This window comes from Chaetura pelagica, unplaced genomic scaffold, assembly GCF_000747805.2.
Source record: "Chaetura pelagica isolate M959 unplaced genomic scaffold, ChaPel_1.0 scaffold123, whole genome shotgun sequence".
NCBI lineage: Eukaryota > Metazoa > Chordata > Aves > Apodiformes > Apodidae > Chaetura > Chaetura pelagica.
In genome coordinates, this window is record NW_009953295.1 from 4,202,363 (window position 1) to 4,222,530 (window position 20,168).

The 20,168-nt window shown below is 40.6% G+C and overlaps 1 protein-coding gene across 1 annotated transcript in view; it reads right to left on the bottom strand.

Moving 5' to 3' along the window:
• Positions 1-958: 958 nt before the first annotated feature.
• The window catches only part of LAMP1 (lysosomal-associated membrane protein 1), a 20,896-nt gene continuing 1,686 nt past the window's right edge, over positions 959-20,168 (bottom strand). Inside the window, exons 2-10 of the mRNA XM_009997962.1 lie at positions 20,055-20,094; positions 11,409-11,533; positions 9,862-10,075; positions 9,596-9,757; positions 5,781-5,998; positions 3,974-4,096; positions 2,961-3,030; positions 2,622-2,792; positions 959-1,985 (exon numbers count right to left, since the gene is read on the bottom strand). Of these exons, the coding sequence (XP_009996264.1) occupies positions 1,846-1,985; positions 2,622-2,792; positions 2,961-3,030; positions 3,974-4,096; positions 5,781-5,998; positions 9,596-9,757; positions 9,862-10,075; positions 11,409-11,533; positions 20,055-20,094 (1,263 nt within the window). The 3' untranslated portion in view covers positions 959-1,845. The remainder of the gene's footprint in view (positions 1,986-2,621; positions 2,793-2,960; positions 3,031-3,973; positions 4,097-5,780; positions 5,999-9,595; positions 9,758-9,861; positions 10,076-11,408; positions 11,534-20,054; positions 20,095-20,168) is intronic.

The window sequence follows — 20,168 nt, forward strand, 5'->3', positions numbered from 1 at the left end:
CTAAGTCCAAGTGTTAACCCAGGAAAAAACCCAACACCCTGTCCAGTGGAGCATGTAGATGTGCCACATCTACACACTTTTTAATACTTCCAGGGATGGTGACTCCACCACCTCCCTGGCCAGCCCATTCCAGTCCCTGACTACTCTTTTGGTAAAAAAGTTGTTCCTAGTATCTAGTGTAAACCTTCCCTGGCACAACTTCAGGCCATTTCCTCTAGTGTTATCATCATTTACTTGAGAGAGGAGGCCAACACCCACCTCCCTACAACAGCCTGTCAGGTAGTTGTAGAGAGCAACTCCAGTAGGTTATTAGAAAATACTACTTTATTCACCACTGGCAAAATCCATGGTTTCCAGGTACCACCTTCAAGGTGGCAGGGCAAATGGTCCAAAGTATTCCAGCCTTGCTGCTGCGTGTTCAGTTGTCTCTGTCAGAAGAACAGTGTTCTGTGCAACATTGCCTTGGTTCCTGCCCTGTGTACTGTTAAGACCAAAACATGACTGCAGGAGGAAGTCAGGGAAGCTATAAACACTTCCCAAGGACCTGACAACACACATAGACATACATTGCCAATGGTGTGGTAAGAATCAAACTTCAAAATAAAACCTAAAACATCATTTACACACTCCTCATAATCGAGTACAGAACGGGATGCTCAGCAGGGCAGACCAGTGTACTGACATTCCTCAGCAAGCAGCAATTTGATGGAAGAATTAACTTCTCCAGCTCTCAGGCTACTGATACACAGAAGCTTTACCAGTTTCCAATCACAACATCTAGCACAAGGGACTGCTCCCCAGACACATAGACAGTTACATCTCACCTTTGTGCCCCAGAGAAAAGTTAAATGCTTTTTTAACACAACTCCACACTAAGGATTGTGTAAAGGTTGCAAAGTACGACTTTGGCACTTACCAAAAGGACAGGTGTTTTTAAGAATGATAAGCAACATGAAGATATACAGAAAAAAATTGTCTTTATTAGCATTGTTACAGGCAATGCATACATAAGAACTGATCCTTAAAGTGTACAACCCCCCAGCCAAGTTTAAAGCAAGAGAATCAGCAGATTGAGATCTATATTGTACACATGTGCAGTAACAGGATCTCTCTGGACCTTCCAACAGAAGAGACTGAAAACACTTTACAAAAAAAAGGTAAATAAAAATAACACCCATTTTAAAAAAGTACCAGCTCCTAACAAGCTGGCAGAGCATCAAAAATATCAAACAGGGGAGTTGTCCAATCATAAAGAGTTCCTGTAAGGTTTGAGTATTGCGTCTTTCACACCCTGCATATGCCAGGCATCGAGTTTAAAGCTTAGTAAAAAATACACACCTAAGAGACAAGGTGGAGTTTAGATTTTAAATTTCCATTTTGTCAGTTGTTACTAGATTTCTTTCAATGCATCACCAGTATAATTAATATCATTGCTGGATGGCAGCAGTATGAAGAATGAGCCTTTTCCCTTTGTTAAGAGTTCTGAAATTGAGTCAGTGTGAATTAGCAACATCCCTCTCTGGAATCTTTAGCTCGCACGACCATATGCCAATTCCAAAAAAGCACCCTTAAAAACGTTTAGCTTGTTTCTAAGTGGGTAAATGTTTAAACTAGTTAGCAAAATTAAACACCAGAATTTTCAGAAGTTATTTTTGTGCATAGTTAAATGCTGCAAGATGATTTCACATTTAATAAAGCAGACTTTAAAGAAGAAGCAATTTGCAAGAAAAGGTGTTCCCTTACGATATCAATCTTAGCTCAGGGGAAATGTGTGGGGTTGGTTTGGGTTTTTTCCCCAGCATCTTGCAATTGCTTTTCATCTACACTGGCTTTTAGTGCAAGTCATTAAATTGTTTGATATCCAGCATGGCTCCTCTTTCTGCCAATCAAGTAAGCAATTAAGACAATTAGAACAAGACCAGCGAGGGCTGCACCGACTATTATAGGGATCAGCATGTTATTTTCATCCAGTTGACATTCTTCCACTGAAGAAAGAGAAGAAGATCCACATTAGGCACTGGTGCACCAACAGATGGCTAGATCCACAACTCAAGCTTCCTAGTCCCAGCACATGGATAAAAAACTGGCTCAAGCCAGCATGTAGCTTAGCTTGCCAACAACCCAAAGGAAGCCAGGTCCACTAACTGTGATCATTCAGGATGAATTCTTTCTAGTATTAGTTGTATGTACAATAGAGATTTATAATATTTGCTTCCTTCTCAAGAGCTGTTACTGTTCTGCTCAAGCCCAGCTACCATACATCTACCCACAAGACTCCTCCCCTAGTCCTTTTGCATTAACCACTCACAAAGGACAGCATTAACTAGAAGAGTGAGGAATCTCCCAGAGCTTTTCCCCTTTTATACAACGGTGCACACAGACAGGAGGGAAAGCTAATGCTGTTCCTTAACTCTTCTATGGACCACAAGGAAGAAGTCCTGGGTGTTCCACAGCTTTTAAAATACTTGTTGCACTAGTCCCCAACAACATCTGTGAGAGGGCATGCAGAAACTAAGCATGGCACCCACAAGCTGACATTTGACTACAGAATACTATGATTGTATCAAAGTGCACTGCACAACTCTTAGGTGTGTGTGTGTCCCCAAATGTAAACCTCTTACCTGCCCCAAATTTGTCTCCATCAATCTTGAAAACCTGGATCTGAACATTAAATACATTGACAAGGGCTTTGTCCGTGACCTGGAGATTCTCCTCTGCACTGCACTTGTAGGAGTTACCTAGTGTAGCTCTCAGCTCACTCATGCTGTTGTTTGAGGCTTCAAACTTGGGAACTGTGAAAGAGAAAGTCTTATTACAGATCCCTGAAGATCAGGAGTTGTAAGCTCATATAGCTTAAATCTGATGCATTCATCCCCAACATTTTAAATACCTTATTTAATGCAGGCAACCTTAACATTACTAATAATAGCCTCTGAAATTAGACTTGTAAAAGTCCCTACCTTTTGCTTCAGAAGGCAGAGTTGTGCTCACATCCACACCTTGCAGGAAGAATTTTTCAGCACTTGGATTCTTAAAAAAAACAAAACCAAAACAACACACCAGTAGCTGTCATTTAAGCTAATGATGTACAACATAAACTGTTAACATTCCAGGTCAATTCTGCATCCATTTTAAGAAAGGTTTTTCAAAGGGCAGTCCACAACTGGGATTAGCATCCAAAGGAAGAGCCTAGTTGCACATTTAGAGACAAAAAACTACAGAAGGTATGCACCTTAGTGAACATTACCTTGGGGGAGGGAAGGGAAACAGAGAAAGAGGGACTATCACTCCTCAGACTGCTGCCCTGACCTCCACGCTGAAGGTCTAGTGCCCCCCGTGCCATAACCAGGCTAGTGCAATGATGCCACCTGTGCTAGAGACAAAGCTTTAAAGCAGCTCAGTACCCCGCAGAGATCTGGAGAGTCATTTAATAGCAACAGGTCTAGGTGATCATATTTGATTAGCACCATGAGTATGAAGCATGAAGCTGACAAACACAGTGGATTAAGTCCTGAAGGCTACACACCACTGGGACAGGGCTGTGGGAGACAGGATTTCCAGTCATCATAGGAATCCATAAGCAAAACAGACCTGGCTCTTGGGCTATACACAGAACATTAATGACTTAAATCCAGTTCCACACTTGATTGATTGGATGACATGACCATTTGTCACAGGCTATTCCTCTGCTACAGCAGAGGCATTTCCAGCTAGAGCAAGAAGCTTTGGAGAGTAGGCAACATGATTTTAAAATAAAATCCCACTCCAGACAAAATAGATGTCTGTCTACGTAGACATATATATTCTTTCCTCACAACAGTTAGCGAGTGTTGAACTCTCCAAATCCCAGTATTAAAGGACTTACTCCCCTTCCTGTATTCACATCTTTTTCCTCTTGCACTTGCCGCAGTTAGCTTTCCCACATGGACAGTCTCACAGACCCCACCCACACAATTTGTCTAGAGATTCTTACCAATGTGAAGTGGAAGGCAACCTTTGTTTTCTCAAAAGTCAGAATCAAGGAGGCAGACACATTGTCACATGTCCCAGAAGAAACAGTAGTATTTGGTATGAAATTCAGCAAATCCAGTCCCATCTAGGAGAAAAAAAAGGATCGATTGTGACAATTGGAGAGACTAATACATCACCGTATGTTCAGTCTACTTCTAGCTCACTTGTACTCAACATGCACACAATGCTGTGTTTGCACACACATTTTAGACACAGCTGGGAAGATATATGTACAAGTTACAGGCTGGTGTAAGCTGCACCTGAGTTACCAGGCTGGTACAGAGGACAAAGGGCATCTTTGCAAGCCTAATAAAGCTTTCATCAGCCCTGACTGGCTGGGTCCAGTAACCTGCTGCTTTCTCCACACTAAACTTCTTCGGTCCCAGCAGCATAAGGAAAAATAATAGTAACCACCACTACACAGGGGCAACAAGCTATAAAAACACTGCTTTGACTTAATCAAGGGAACTGCCTGTAAGCACAGCCACGTTACATGCCACTTCAGATCAAAATGCTTTAGCTTTGCACATGGTGCATGCTTTGACACTGTCCTGTATCTGCCAAAGGCTATGGGCTAAATGCACAAGACAAACAATCCCACAGAAACCTTCAGCAGCTCTTAGGTTTTTCAAAGTCACATGAGGGTCAGCTATCTGCCACTTCCTCACTAGTCATTACACTTGGAATCAGCAGTTCCAGTAGAGCTAGAATGCTACACAAGAGGAGACAGCTTAGGGAACTTCACACAACTGAGGTGACTAAAATAGTCCATCATAATCAGATACTGTACAGCCCACACCAACTGTCAGTGCTCATGATTCTACTTCTCCATCATAATTAAAAAATGCAATAGATTCCTTTGCACCACCACATCCGGCATTAAGCTGTTACATCCTATCAAGATATCACCCTCCTCACGCCAGGCCCTTTATCACTGAGATCCAACTTGAACTACCCAAAAGCAGCCATAAATTGTTTGCTTGCACTTATCCTCAGATGAAGCCACAGGACAGGAAAAAGCCACTGTAATCAGAGGTCCCTGTAACAAAGCTTTACTGAACACAAAGGTTTGCTGACCCTTGGTCATTGTCTTTTGGATTATGCTCATCACTTTGCCTTTACTGATCAGTGGGTAACAGGCTGGCCCATGGGGTTGGCAGGCTGGGCTTTACATCAACAATGGAAGGAAAACCTGTGGTGGGGCTGGATCTTACATAAACCATGTAGTATTTTTGCTGTTAAAATCAGCCATTTAGTAGCTCTTAAGCACAGAAGTCAAACCCAAGCCTCTTTGGTGCTGGCTGGAAATTAGAACTAAGTCACAAGTTTGTCCAGTTTTACAGTAGGAAATACTATAGTAATACTTTTCCCTTCTAATAGTCCTTGTTTTCACTCAAGTGTCTCAGGCCAAATTCCTGTATTTTATTTAGCAGCTTAAAAATCTTGCTGAACTGTTATCTTTGATATAGGATTCCCCCCATTTGGTATTTTTTACTGCTTCTGTGCAATAGCTGTACATACTTACTGGATTTGACTGACAAATTTAGTACTCTTCCTGAATGGAAAAATCTTTAGTGACCAGTTTCAGTGGAAGAGAACTGTTTGAATCATCACTTACCTAGTCCAAGTTAAGCAATTCAAAGAGAAGACAATCATGGATTAACACTACAAAGAAATGGGATTCTTAAAAAAAAAAGTTAACCTATAATATTTTACCAAGTTTTCCCCAAAAAAGGAATCTGAAGGCATTGAAGAAAGACAAAATGTACCTTTTCATCTTTTTTTTGATAGGTGATATTAAGCTGTAACCCCATGTATGCAAGTACACAGGTTCCATTTGGACCAGTCACATTGTATTTGCCAACTGCAGGATCTGGGGGTGATGCTGTTGGTGCTGGGCTAGTTGTTGGAACCTGGCTAGTGGTATGTTTAGGAGTTGTAGGTATTATAGGAGTGGTAGAGACCATATCTTCAGCACATTCTGTCTCTGGAGAGAAAGGAAAACAGCCATTACCAACCAAAATAAAGCTGTGGAATGCTCCACCTTTTTAATCCTCAAGGGAAAGGAGGACAATTTCAAGTAGCTTTTCCCAATAGAAGATAATAAAAGCTGAGAAACAATGGAAAAGCATTACATATGCTTGTTGGAAAGACTGAGATGCTTTTAAAGCCTTACACCTGTTAACTGAAAATGACACCTCAGCTCTTACTTACACAAATTCATGGTGACCACATCTGCTTTTATTCATGTCTGTCATTTCACTGTCATTTCCAGGATAAATAAGATACTGCTGTGTTGACAGAGCCAGCATTCCAGCCATAAGTCCACAGCAGGGCTGCAATGACTACCCCTCAGACACTCTGCACACTCCTGTGCTACAAGCAGAGGAACAGTTCCCCTGCCCACTATTAAAAGTGGTCTCCCAGGAGGTGTGTTTACTCTCCTTCCCCTACCTCCTTCAGTTACACTGCCAGGTTGTGAGGACCTTGTATGATTTTGATTACCCACAGTAACATTAAAATGTTACTGGACCTCTCCAGTCCTCATAGCAGTGCTGTGGCTCTTCTGTCCTCAGCAAAGGGATTCTAAGACACTGCTTCTGATGGCAAATGTTTTGCCATGTCCTCTCCCTTTGGGTCTTGGGTCCATCCTTCCCTTTAGTCCTGCATTAGTAGCCACCCACCGCCTCGATACAAGGCAGAGTGAAGATGTGTAAGACTGCCTTCTCTTTTCATCCAATTAAGCAGCAACTTCTAAGGCAAAAAGAGAGAGAGAAAAAACAGCGACTCAGATTTATTTGCCAGGGTACTTGGAAACACCTGGCAGCAAGACCTTAACTTGATCTGGGAGACAAGAAGATGCCTGCATTTAACATCCAAGCCAAAATCAAAGGTCACAGCAAAGACATGACTGGAGTAGAGGCTTCATGTTCCCAGCCAAGGTCATCTCCACGTGTCAGGGATAAGAACTTGCAACTTTATAAGGATGACAGCAACTGCAGCACCAGTCAATTCTGACTCAAAGGGCCTACTTCTGAAATGTAATCCATACGTATCTTGCAGATAGTAGATATCTAATAAATAGCATCTGAATTTAAGCAGCAACTTAACTTTCAAAGATAGCTCAGAAAGAAGAACTCTAATCATACCTTCTGAACTCAGAGACTCCAACATAACACACTTTCCTAGATCTACTCCATTTCTAGAAAGACCAAGAGCAGAGGGAAGATGGGTGAATGGAGGAGTGACCTATCTTTTGCACATTTTAACAGATACAGGTCAGGACCCAAAATCTGTTACTTTCCTAACAAATGAACCAAACAGCAGCTTTACTTGGTAATTCAATGGAGAATTTCCCTCCATCTGGCAAGACCAACTCATACAGCCCCTTACTCAAATCAGCAGAAATGGAAACAACCAAACCACTTCAACTGAAAGCTTGCCCTAGCTGGAGCCTTGATACAATATTTTTACTGAACACATTTGCAGGATAGCTCCTAGTAATTCTTCAAGGCAGATTTTGAGGCTATACAAAAATTCTTGTGTCTTTTTTTTGTGTCTAAGTACACTGTCAGAAGTTACCATTACCAGTTATGCACAGATGCACTGAATATTGACTCCCCTTCAGTGAGCTTTGCCCAGATCACCAGCAGAAATACCCTCTAATGAAAAAGCTGCATGGAAAAAAGTTAAGGGAGAATTTCAGATCTAAGGTTTATAAATAATGAGCTGCCAAATGGGCAGCAAAAGTCTCAAGCATACAAGAGTGTAAAGAAGGAACTGACCTGGAAAGAACAAGGTGATTTCAGGGTCAAGATTTAAAATATATATATATACATAAAGTGAGAATTCTTTAACCATCTGAAGAAAACGGAAAAAAAACCAAACCAAAACAAGGAGAGCTCATGTACAATAGAAGCAGAAAAATATATGGATACAGCCCCAATACAGTAATAAAAACTTAGGGATGATGATTAATTTAAGGAAAAAGCTGAGCATGACAGTACAAATAACAAGAATGTAGAAACAAAAAAAAAAAACACCAAAAAGCCTGAACTCAGATCAGACAGTATCTATCCCAGGATCATAGGAAATAACATTTTTTTCTGATGATCAATAGTTTAATCAAGACAGTGATACCACAGGATGAAGAAAAGCAACTCTGGGCAAGAGATCCTGGCAAATTGAAGTGTTTATATTAATCTAAAAAAGAAGTAGTTAGAAATAGACAACAAATGCTGACAAATTTGTGTTGCATAAGGAACAATTCCCCCCCCCAAAATGCAATATTGATTATTTTTTAACCAACGGAGTATGTGAGAACAGATAATAGGTGGCACTAAAAGGAACACTATTACACAGTAGGGAGATTTTACTGAAATAATATAGAAGTTAAAACCCAGCTTTTCCCAATATCATGGCTTATGTCCAAGCCTGCTGGTAACTGATTACTTATCACACTTTTCCAGCGTAACAACTGACTCAAGATACCCTATTCTAAAAATAAGATAGTTCTGAAGACTGGAGTAACAGAAGTCAGGTTAATTTTTTTTAAACTACAAATGTAGGTCCACCTCATTGTGGCAAACTAGTCCACTGAATGGAAAAGACTGATCAACAAAATGATACAGACTGAAATCTGAGCCAGTCATGTGAAGCAGCCATAAAATTAGTCAACTCCAGTATTACCACATATCAGGCAAGGTATGAGACAGACACGGGACAAGGTACAAATACTCCTGTAGAAGGTATTTGTTCAATGTATCCATCCCAAGCCAGCACTGATTACTCTGGCTTATAAAATTCATTTAAACATGGGCAAAAGTGGGATTAATAATGTAAGAATGTAAATTTCTACATTTCCCAGATAGGATCAGACTTCTTACTTGCCCTAACAGTAAGGCAAAGATTTATCAATCATCAATAGCTGTGTAAACTAAAGAATGTTGCCACAAAAGAACAGGAATATACCATGAAGTAGTTGTCTTCTAATCATTACAGCAGCCAAGTTCCAAAATGCTTTTCAATACAACCAATCAGGACAAAACGTCATTTTGTGACTGAGCCTGACAGAGAAAGAATGTCACTGCTACAGCTTATAAAAGGCCTCTTGTAGGAAGATGTACATATCTGCTCCCTACAGACCAGTTCTCTATTGTCTGCCATTAGATAGCTTGTTTTCCCCTGAGCACACAGTAAGTTATCTAGTTCAAACTACTTTAGTAGAGGCATAATACTTGAAGTTATCAGATACTTTTAGAACTCAGATTTTGGCCCCGTGTCCAGTCAACCAACTGTAGCTTATGAGCTTATGTTTACATCCACAAATACCCACAAACACAAGGAATGTTCCCTGAAACCTGTACAAAACCTATGAGAACAGTGCACAACCTTCTAGTCATGGATGCTGACACTCCTACAAAGAAAACCTCAAGCAGGTCTATTAGTTTCAAAAGATGTTGCTATCAGAGCTTTAGATCAAATTTGTACCTGACTAAATATAATTAGTCAGGACTTAAAGATAAATAATCTATTATTGGAAATACTAGCTCTCCAAGTGCATTTCCTGCTACAAGATACCTACTGTTCATACTGAAAGTGCCATTTGTGAGATAGGCTTCCAAAGTAACGTTGCTGAAAGTAACGTTCACGTTCTTCATATTGATATACTTGGACTTGATGCATCTGTATGTTGTGCCCATATCTGCCTGAATAGTAGTTTTATGTGATACCTTCTTCACTCCTCCTGTAAAAAAATTACATCGTATTAGTATGTAACAGTATGTGCAGAAACAAATGCTGTAACTTCTGGAAAGGTTACACAATGAGAAGAGGAAGTTTTCCTTTTACCTGCAGTTGAATTATGGAATAGAGTTGCATCTGACAGATTGTAGTAGAAAACTAGTTCTTCAACTTGGTACTTGTCCAAATGTTCTGAGAAATTCAGGCTTAACGAATGTCCTGCTCCAAAGCCCAACACCAGAAGTGGATGGGATGTGTTACCTTTACCACATGAGCTCTGTGACTCTACTGTAGCATTTTGTGGCAGAAAAAACTGTGCAAACTGTGGAGTAGAAAACAAAACACGAACCATGGGGATGATGCAATAGCTTTTCCTTACTGCTTTTTAAATATCCTATTAAATTGTTATGAAACATACAGCTGATATTCATATATGCTATAAGATGTCTACTTACATACCTGCATATAACAAGTTACTGGAGCTTGGATTTCTAATACTGCTTTCTCAAATTTGAGGAGCAAACAGTACATACAGCATCTCTTAAGACTTTTTTTGCCCTAAACTAGCACCATGAATTTGCAGATATAGGTGAATCAAATGTGGCAAATTCTGGACATGTGAAAGCTGGGAAAATTTAAGCTTTGTTTCTTGTAGTACAGTTAAGTAATAACAAAAGCAAATGGTATAGCCTAGTATATAGTTTGGCTATAATACTTGATTACATACTGAGAAGTAACCTGGTACTTGAAGACCAATGAAATGTTTTCTGGAAAGTTTTGAGCTTACTGCTTACAAGAAGCAACAGCCAAAAGCATGTTGTGAAAGCAGTCACCTCTGAATGCAAACTTGCATATCAGTATCAGTAGGATTTCACTCCATCAGGACCAGAGAAAAGTGGACTGATCAAAAAAACCTCTCAGTTCAAATAATACATACCAAGTGCATGAATGGCAAAGGAGCAGTATTTTTTTAATCTCACATTACACTAATGGCTAAAATCTACTTGACCATGAATGCCTCAAAACATGCAACTGCAATGAGATGATAAAAAAAATTTAAAATAATCCATAACTCCTCTTCAGTACTGAAGATACAAAAAAAGTAAACTACAGAACAGAATATTTGTAAATAATAATAATAAAATCTTAACTTTCCATTAACAGGCTTTTGCTGTTAACATGAAAAACCATGTAGGTGCTGAACTGGCCTGTAGATTCACTGAAAGCTAGTGATTTACTTAGTGGAAAGATGACAAGTTTCAGGGAATTTTAAAAGCTATGTGCCAACAGCCACTTCAGTTCACATTTAGTCCATATACGTATGACCAAGCTCACCAAAAGATGTTGGTAGCATTTTTGCCTTTCCAGTTCCAATGAAAGCCACTTTAGCTACCACTAGGACTGGTGCGGAATTTCAGTCAGAAAAGTAATTTCACACAGTGCTTGTGGTGGCTTCACACAGCCTTAACCTTGTTGTTTAATTAGAAGAATCATCAATAATAAAGAAAAGTCGACGCAACATGACTGGGAGGGGAGAAATCTTTCTGAAAGCAGTTTTTCATACTTAAATATTTGTTTAAATACTGCACACATGCAGAAATACCACACATTTTATCAACACAAGATAGAGACAATCAGTGAGATAAGCCCCTTACCTCTTTTTGTCCATTACTTTTGTATTCCACTGAGAAGGCTACTGTTAGATCAGCAATTATGCAGATCTTACCACTTGAGTCTTTCACCTCAAATGAAGAGGAAGCCTGTAAAAAGCCTGTTAAAAATGACAAGTTGGTTAACTTGGTGTTGCATTTTTATTTTTGATCCCAAGGACAAATATGTACAACTGTACATTTGGGGAGTACATCCTGAACAGCAATTGAGTTTGGAAACTTGGGCATTAATGGTCTCTATACTTCAACATCACTAACGCACAGAGAAAAAAATATAAAATCCCATTTATAAAAAGACAAAGCCACCCAAACCAAAACTGTTGACATGCTGGGTCCTCAGAGGGTAAGAAAAATTTGCCACAAACGCCAGTCTTACTGTTCATGGCAGCTACTCAGTGTTCACCCTACCCAGCAACTATTTTGCATGCTTCAGCCAGAACTGACTTAGCTTGTTTGATCCTGCCTGTAGCTCTCAGCCTTCCCCCCACAGCACAGCGTGCAGCCTTCATTCCCTCTGTACCAGGACACTCAGCTGTACATGCACTGAATGCAGCATTTAGAAAGCTTGGATTGACTGCAGATGTTTTGGAGGGACTGCCAAAAATAGCATGATGGAGCATGCCACCCTTGCCAGGAGAACTTCTCTTTAATGTCATGGTGCTCTCTGCACTTGAGTGGAGGATGGGGACCAAGACCTTGACACTGCCTGAGGTTATGTTTTCCTGACTGGTTTAAACTAACCTCAAACTGAGCTGCTGACCAAAGCACAGCTTTACCCCACCTCCTCCCCTTCAGTCCCAGGGTTCAGAACACCAATACAACTGACCACACTAGTACTGACTTAACAGGGTGAGAACATGCAGTGAGAGGAGCACAGGATTGTCCCTCCTGACAGCAACATGGACTCAGGACAGCATCCACTGACAACAAAGCTTCACCAAGAGGAGAAGCTGCAGCAGGCTAAGTATAGCCTGAAAGCTGGTTATCTCAGCCTTCATTTGTAGTAAGGGCTAGCTGGAACAGTGCTACTGTATCTAAAAATCCTACCAAGGTGCTCTGAGTTCTTTATTGCATTTTATTTTTCTGATTTTCAATTTCTCACCACACACACATCCAAAGCAAACCTCACTGCAAAAAGCCTGCACCACTTTCATGCTGGCAATTTACCAGCTTGCATTTGCCACAACTTCAGTCTCACAGAAAACCTGAAGAAAAACAAGCAGCTGCCTGACAAACCACTCAATTTATCTCAAGCAAGGAAGCTTTAAAGAGTCAAACATGCTAAACCATTCAACTGCTGATATACCAAAAAGATCCACCAAAGGGATTTTCAGCTAGCTTGCACCCCTCAAAAAAGTTTTTAAAAAGCAAATCCCAATTTTACAAACTTTTTTGCTGCAAAACTATGGTGCATACAATTGTATTAGGAAAAAATAGACTTTGTCAGCTGGACTCTGGTAGAAGTCTCTTCAGTTGTAAGAACACAGTGGAAACAATTTCTCTGGCACTCAGCAAGCATTTTCCTTTATTGCCTTCCCCTTAGCAACAACATATCCTCCCCCAGGCACTCAAGTGGGCCAAAACTTAAGCTAGAATTCATATACTTTACCCAGTTTAAAGACTCTAGTCTTGAAATGAGAAATAGAAAAAATTGCTTAAAAATGGATAGCGCAGAAAACAGATCTTTCAAAGCAAAATTGTCCTACCTTTATGTTCAGCTCATAATGCTCATTAAGGAACATGCATTCACAAAGAAAACGTTATTTGTTGCAGTTCAGAGCAATACTAGAAATAGTTGATGCTCCTCTGCGTAAAAGTTTCAATTTGCTAAGTTTCCTTTGATTTGAATTTACATCTGGAACTTGTTTACATTGTACCCAAGTACTTGTCTTCTCAAGAGCAGAGCTGCTTACACTTCCCTGAAGCTTTTAGCACAGCACAGAAAACAGTGCAGAGGTAGAATATAAGAGTCCAGTTACTCAAACTAACACTACCCATGGAAACAGTGCCAGAAAACCTTCAGTGTGTATGCTGACTCCCTTGACTGACAGCTATTAAAAATCTTGGCAATATTAATGCTAAAAACAAACAATAGGCGGTAAAAGAATTAATGAAGATAAAAGTTTTTAAAGGAAATGCAGAGGAAGGAAAAGACTGAAAAATTATTAGGAAAAATGTTGCTGACCTAAAGGAAAACGTGATGAATCTGCCCATCACAGACGATTCAGAGAACAACAACAGACAACACAGAGGTACCAGAAAGCACCAAATGGAAGACAGATTCTGGGAGTGAAGAGCTGACAAATCCCCCTCAGTATGTTTAAGTAATAGAAAATAAAGGGTGTGAACAAATAGTTAAAAATACCACCTGCACAGCTACTAGGTTTTTGCAAGGTTCACATCATTATATTAATTCTGATTTCTTTAGTGGAACAAACACTATAAAATCCCATTCCTTAAGAAATGTTCAGCAGCTGCTGGATTTGCAGTGTCAGTGATAAGACAGAAGTACTAACCACGAGACACTGAGCTGTCTTCTATGAGGTGGCAAGAGGGCTGTTTCACTGCAAGTAAGTCAGCATTCACAGAGAGAGCACAGTGCTGCAGAATCATCTGCTCCCATGGCCTTGGAGGAGTGTAGATGAACCAGAGTGAAACGTAAAGGACACAGGGGCAAAGAAAAATTAGCAAAAAACCTACTAAAGAACAAATCAGGAGACTGAAGGAAATAAGGTCCTGCCTACTCTTTGCTCCAGCCAAATCAAGGCAGAGGAACAGCTCCCTGGGTTTGGCAGGAAAGCAGCTGTTGAGTTTGTGAAGGCAGTTTCAGTGTCAACTAGTGATTAATGCATGAATCATCACCAACCCACAAATAGTAAGAGCCTACAGTCAAAATGTCAGGAATACAGAAAAGCAAACTGATGCTGAATCAATCTGTCCTGGGAATATTCCTAATTAAGTTACATAAAGTGTTGCTCAACTTTATTGTGGTGTATCTACAAGTTGATAGTACTGCTTGAACTCCTCATAACTTTTCTATTTAACACAAAAACTGATACAACCTCCGTTTGCTTAACTTCAGATTTTAAACATTCACCTTAATAAACTGTAGCATCCTACTTGACAACTACCTGTGCTAGAGCAAGTGCAGTACTTCAGATTTACAAAGCTGAACAGCTCCTAGACTTCTCAATAGCAAGAAGTAAGTTTTGTGAAATTTATTATCCATTTGGCTGGAAATACTGTGTTATGGAGACCTAGTAGAGGAATCATCAAAAATGTACTAGCATAAAAAAAATTTCCACTTAGTTCAGATGCTTCTTTTGTATCCTAGCAATTTCTGGAAAAGGGCTGCTTGCATTTATTCTAGCTGCATATTTTCAATTGAAAACTGTAAGATAATCTCTCCCTTCATATCTAATTTCTGACATTACAGCCAAGCACAGCTACTCTTAGGTTACTCTGCTATATAATGGAAAGCTATTAAGGGAGAAAGATTAATGGTTGTTGTGCTCTAAGAGAAGCAAAAATGTATTCATGGAAATTGTTTACACTGTCTGCTTGAAAAGAGGACTTTGGAGACAAAGTAAATAATTAACTATAGTAACCAATTTTTATCAGAAACATGGAACACTGACAATAAGGATCTCAAACACAAAAGCTACTTTTAAATAATGTGGCTTTTGTTACCATATTCATACTTTCTGCATACGTAAAAAAAACTTCTGTATTTTTTCCTTCTCCCTCTTCAGAGAGAGGGCAGCAAGCCACCCAAATCCACCTGGGCACACACCCCACATCATCAGTAGTTCAAGTAACACACATGCCTAGTGGAGGGGAGTCCTAGCAGTTATGCTGAGTGGCCATGGCATTAGGGAGGAAACCCACAGCTGCAGCATCGCCCAGCTAACCACTCCCCACAAGTGACAGTGGTTCAGAGCATCCCTCCCACAGCTGGGTCACAGAGAGCAAAGACTCTGCTCAGCAACAGCGCACCCTGTAATTACTGCGGGGCAGGACTCTGAAGGTAAGGGATGCTTGCTAACACATGCCAGCACAACACAGTCACTCTCTACCTAAGCTACAGCACTGCTGTGTTGCCCTGCACCTTTGCCCAGATGGTCTTTGGGTTCTTAGGGTGCATAGAGCAAATGCTGCTATCTATGGGGCATTAACACAAGGAGATAAGAAATGCTGGTCCTTATCTAGAGAAGGTTTACTTTTCATTGTACATGTGAACAGAAGCATCCAGTAATTTACTCACTCTGATAGTTCATAAGGATCCTGTCATCTCAGTGACATTTTGTGAAAAAAAGTTGTCATCTTCATCACAACTTTAGACTCCTAAGTTTATGTCAGAGAAGAGAATGAAAAAATCCCTGAGGACTTATGCTCTCCTCTAATCACTTGTCTTCTGAGGTAAGCACCAATCCTAGAGGGACACCTAATACACATCCTTTCTCAGAAGACCAAGTCAAAATCACCTGCTTAGGATCCAGGATCTATACTACCTTAGAATAGTACAGAAAAAACAAGAACTTAAAAAATGACATTTTTTAAAGATCACACCATTTATTAACCTTAACATTTCTTAACATTAACTGAAAGTAGGAAAATCTCTACAGACTTGATGTATGAACCATTTTGAGTGACAGAAAGTGGCCTTCATAAAATTATGAGTTATACTTATCTGTCACCAATGGTGTCAGAAAACTGAACACTGACTGGAAAGCATACCAGGAAAGGACTAGGCTGAACTCACTTCAATTGCTGCTGGGCACACTTGAACACAAACACAGTGGTAGCACGGGGGATCAGAGCTTAATTCAAGGATGCATGAGAGTACTTTAGAGGAGAAGAGAATCAGCTGCACTTGTGCAGGCACAGCACCCGATTATTTCAAGTTCCTGATCCAATGCTAGAAGACACATCCTTGCCAACTAAAGGGTCAAATTCATGGAGTCTCAGACTATGTTTTTTATACTGTTGATTTCTATTAAGGCAGTAAACATTTTGTTTCTCAATGCAGGTCTGTAGATTAATAACATCTGTCTTTATAAATTTATAAAAGTACAAAAGCATTATAAAGGAAAGGCTATTAAGCAGCCGTACACTTGCCATTTGGCCAGAGAATCACACCATTGCAACAAGTTTAGTCACATGAAGCTTCTTTCTGTTTTCCTACCTAGAGGAAGGAAGCCCTGGGATAGCTCTACAGCAGCTGATTACATGGGTCCACTGGGAGACCTGGACTCCCATGGCTACACCTTTTCCAGCATTCACGAAAGATCATTTTGCACTTGCCCTGGTCAGCGCTGCTGTATCCCCCAAAACAACTAATACACATCCTTCAAGGTAGTTGGCAGCCCCAAGTAACATTTTGGAGGAAGGATCATTGTGTTGACAATTTAACAAGAAACCTCCAGAGGAGAGGATATTGGAAAAAAGGTAATAAACCAACTGCCTGAGTAAACCACTCTCCTTATCCTATCGAGAACAGATCTCACCCCTGTCAAGGGGGTGAGAGGAGGGAGGAAATCAGAGGCCACTGAAGTCTAATACAAGAAAACAAAAAATATTTAGTGTGCACTACTGTGCTCAAGCCTAAGCACTGCAGAAGGAAACAGCCAGACAATTGTCCACTGCACAGAGCTGAACCACGTTTGAAATTCAGCACTGTACTAACAGAGTACTACGAACACTCTCGCACTTCAAATTACCACAGCCAGTGGTGCTGTCAAGCAACAAAGAAGGCAGAGAAACTGCTACCCTTAGACTGAAAGGAGTACTAGTCCATCTTGAAGTCAGATGCACAAAAACCATGGAAGCTTGATTTACCAAAACATAAGATACATTTTAAAAATAGTAGGCCTATAATTTAGAATTAAAGCAATGCAATTAAGTGTTCAAAGTTAGCTGTGTTAACTACTACCACTCAAATACTCAAAAGGGTCTCCTTCCAAGCTTAAGATGATAAATACCAAGAAATCCATCATGGCATCAAGCTTTCTCAAGAAGTATCCAAAGAGTGTCTGACTTGAAAGAAAACACAAACTGTGACAGTTAAGCTGAAAGAAGCAAAAACAAGGCGTGCCTTCTTAGTGCTACAAATAAGTTATCTTTAAGACATATGAAAGGTTTAACAGGTAACAGCAGTTAGCTTCTCAATAAAACATCCTTGTTTTCTTTGAGTAGGATGCCTCTGGACCTAGAGGTAATTCAATTTATCATCTGCTACTGATTAGAAGTCATCCTATTCACTACAGAACAATCTAGAAGCAGGTTACACCAAAAATGAAACTTCTAAGTCAGCCTGAACAGGAACCTAGGGAACATATCTGCAAAGCAGTGTGTCAGGGAGCCTGCACAGTTCTTACTCGGCAAGTAAGAAGTTACTTTACAAGTCAGAAAAGCTGCTAAGTCAAAGCTGAGTAACCTATTACATGTCAACAGGCTTGCAGCTAATACACAAGTTCAGATCCTTAGAGACTGTGTCAACACACTTAAAAAAGCTACCAAGCAAACACTATGTTAAGGGTAAAACCATGTTTCAAAGCTCACACAACATAAAAGTGGTTATATTTTGTGAAAACTACTTTATACTCATTTTCAGCTCCATACAGCTAGCAATGCCAAAAATGAGGAAAACAATACGGCACTAAATTATTCACCGGCTGGAATTTATTATCCAAGTTTCTGTCAACTATCCCTCGGTTGGTAGCAAGGTTTGAAATTCCCCTTCGGACTGAGTTGTGCAATAGAAACATGTGGCTTATGCGTCAATAACCCTGAAATGGCACCGTGCTACCTCTTCAAACTCATTCTTCCTTCCCCAAGTATCAGACACTTCATTACTTATGCACTGATACTGAATCAATGTTTGATTCTAAACTTAAATTTTCAGAAATGTCTTCTCTGATGTGTTTTGTGTTTCAGTAAGTAAAGAGCACAAGCAGCTCTCTTGGGCTTGGCACACAACGCAACTGACCCACTGTGCTCAACAGCAAACAAACACCATGTTCACCTCACATTTCAAAATGCAGCAGCTAAGTTTGAGGGCAGGTACTTCATTTCCCACAAACCCCTTTCCCTGTATTTATCACTGTATTACCTAAATCATGAGGGAATTGATCACAAAATATATTGGATGTGGTGTTGGTGGATATGGTTTAGGGGAGAACTTTGTAGAGTAGGGATGATGGTTGGACTCAGTGATCCCAACAGTCTTTTCCAACCTGAATGGTTCTGTGATTCTGTATGAAGTACTCAGCTTGGTGCTCACTGCTTAATGTGAGCTGAAAACTGAAACAGTAAGTGAGGTGTGCTGAGGTATTCTGGAGAAAAAAAAAAAAAAGATAGTTCTATTGTTCCACAGTTAAGGCATTGCCAAACAAGTTTCCACATCTGACCCGCCCATGCTAATCCTTCAGCCTCCTGTGACCATTACCTTAACCTCATCAGTGTGCACTCAAATGATTAAAAAGCTGCAAACATCTGAAGAATTCAGCTCGTATCTCATCATTATTGCATATTCTTCTCCCCTCACTACCACCCAAGCCCCAGACTCTGGAATAAGATGGTTGTTGAGGTTATCTGTACTGCAAGGAGGGGTCTCTATTTGCACCACAAAGTTCTCCCCCAAGATTGTAGGCTAAAGTCATGTAGAAACATCCAGTCACTAGACATTGGTACAAAGCCTTGTTTGTCAGTAAATAGTTACTCTGTAGTAAAAGCAACTAGTCTGTCAGCTGCAGAAACCTAACACATTTTGCATGCCAGAAAGTGACAAAGCTAAATGCACTGAATGATGCTTGTAACTGCTAATTAAGCAGGGGAAGATTACTACAGTTCCAGAATATATCATCTGTTGTACACTTAAAAACTACACAGGCTAATTAGAAAGCAAACAAAAGGAATTTAAGCCATAACCATATTAAACAAACTAAAAAGATTTTAGTCTATAACACCAGCTCAAAGCCACTTAAGTTGTGGATGCCAATCCTAAAAAGCAGGTCTGATGACACTCCAAGTCACTGAGCTCACTAGATAGGCTGACAAAGAGCTGGATGCCCCTAGTGAGCGATGCCTTTCAGGCTGTCAACAATGACGAAGACATACACCACTAAAGAAACGTCGGAAGAGTTTCAAAGGCTGTCATAATCTCCAAAGTGACAGCAGACAACCGTTCTCAACCGCTGCTTTATTCAGGAAATATCTCTGCTAGCTGCTGAAGGGGTTTCCTTTGCTGCCAAAGCCACATTTCAGAAACTCGATAGTGTCGCGTGATAGATATGGCGTTCAAGGCAAGAAATCTAAAGCAAGGTAGTTATCAGTAAACAAGCAAGACACACTTCCTCGTAAAACAGTCCTGCTGCCCTAACAAACCCTCTTGCCCAGGCACTACAATCCTCCTGCTCCAGTGGTATTTCTTGACTTCACTCAAGATAGGTCAGGATGAAAGCCATTGAGCACGGGTGCGTTACAGGTCCTATGAAGAAGAGCTACTTCCCAGCAATGACACCAGTAGTGCCTGTGTTTCCATGCTTCCTGAGAGGCAAAGGCGTATTTTCGGGCTCCTCCCGGAGCGCTGCCTCGCCCCTCAGCGCCGATGCTCAGACGAGCGTTCCCGGGCGCTCCGCGCGTGGCCCCCAAGCCCAGCAGCAGCCGCCACCTTCCCTCCCCGCCCCCCCTCCCCTCACACCTGCCCCGGCCGTCAGGGCCCGCAGGCGGGGAGCTGTAACCCCC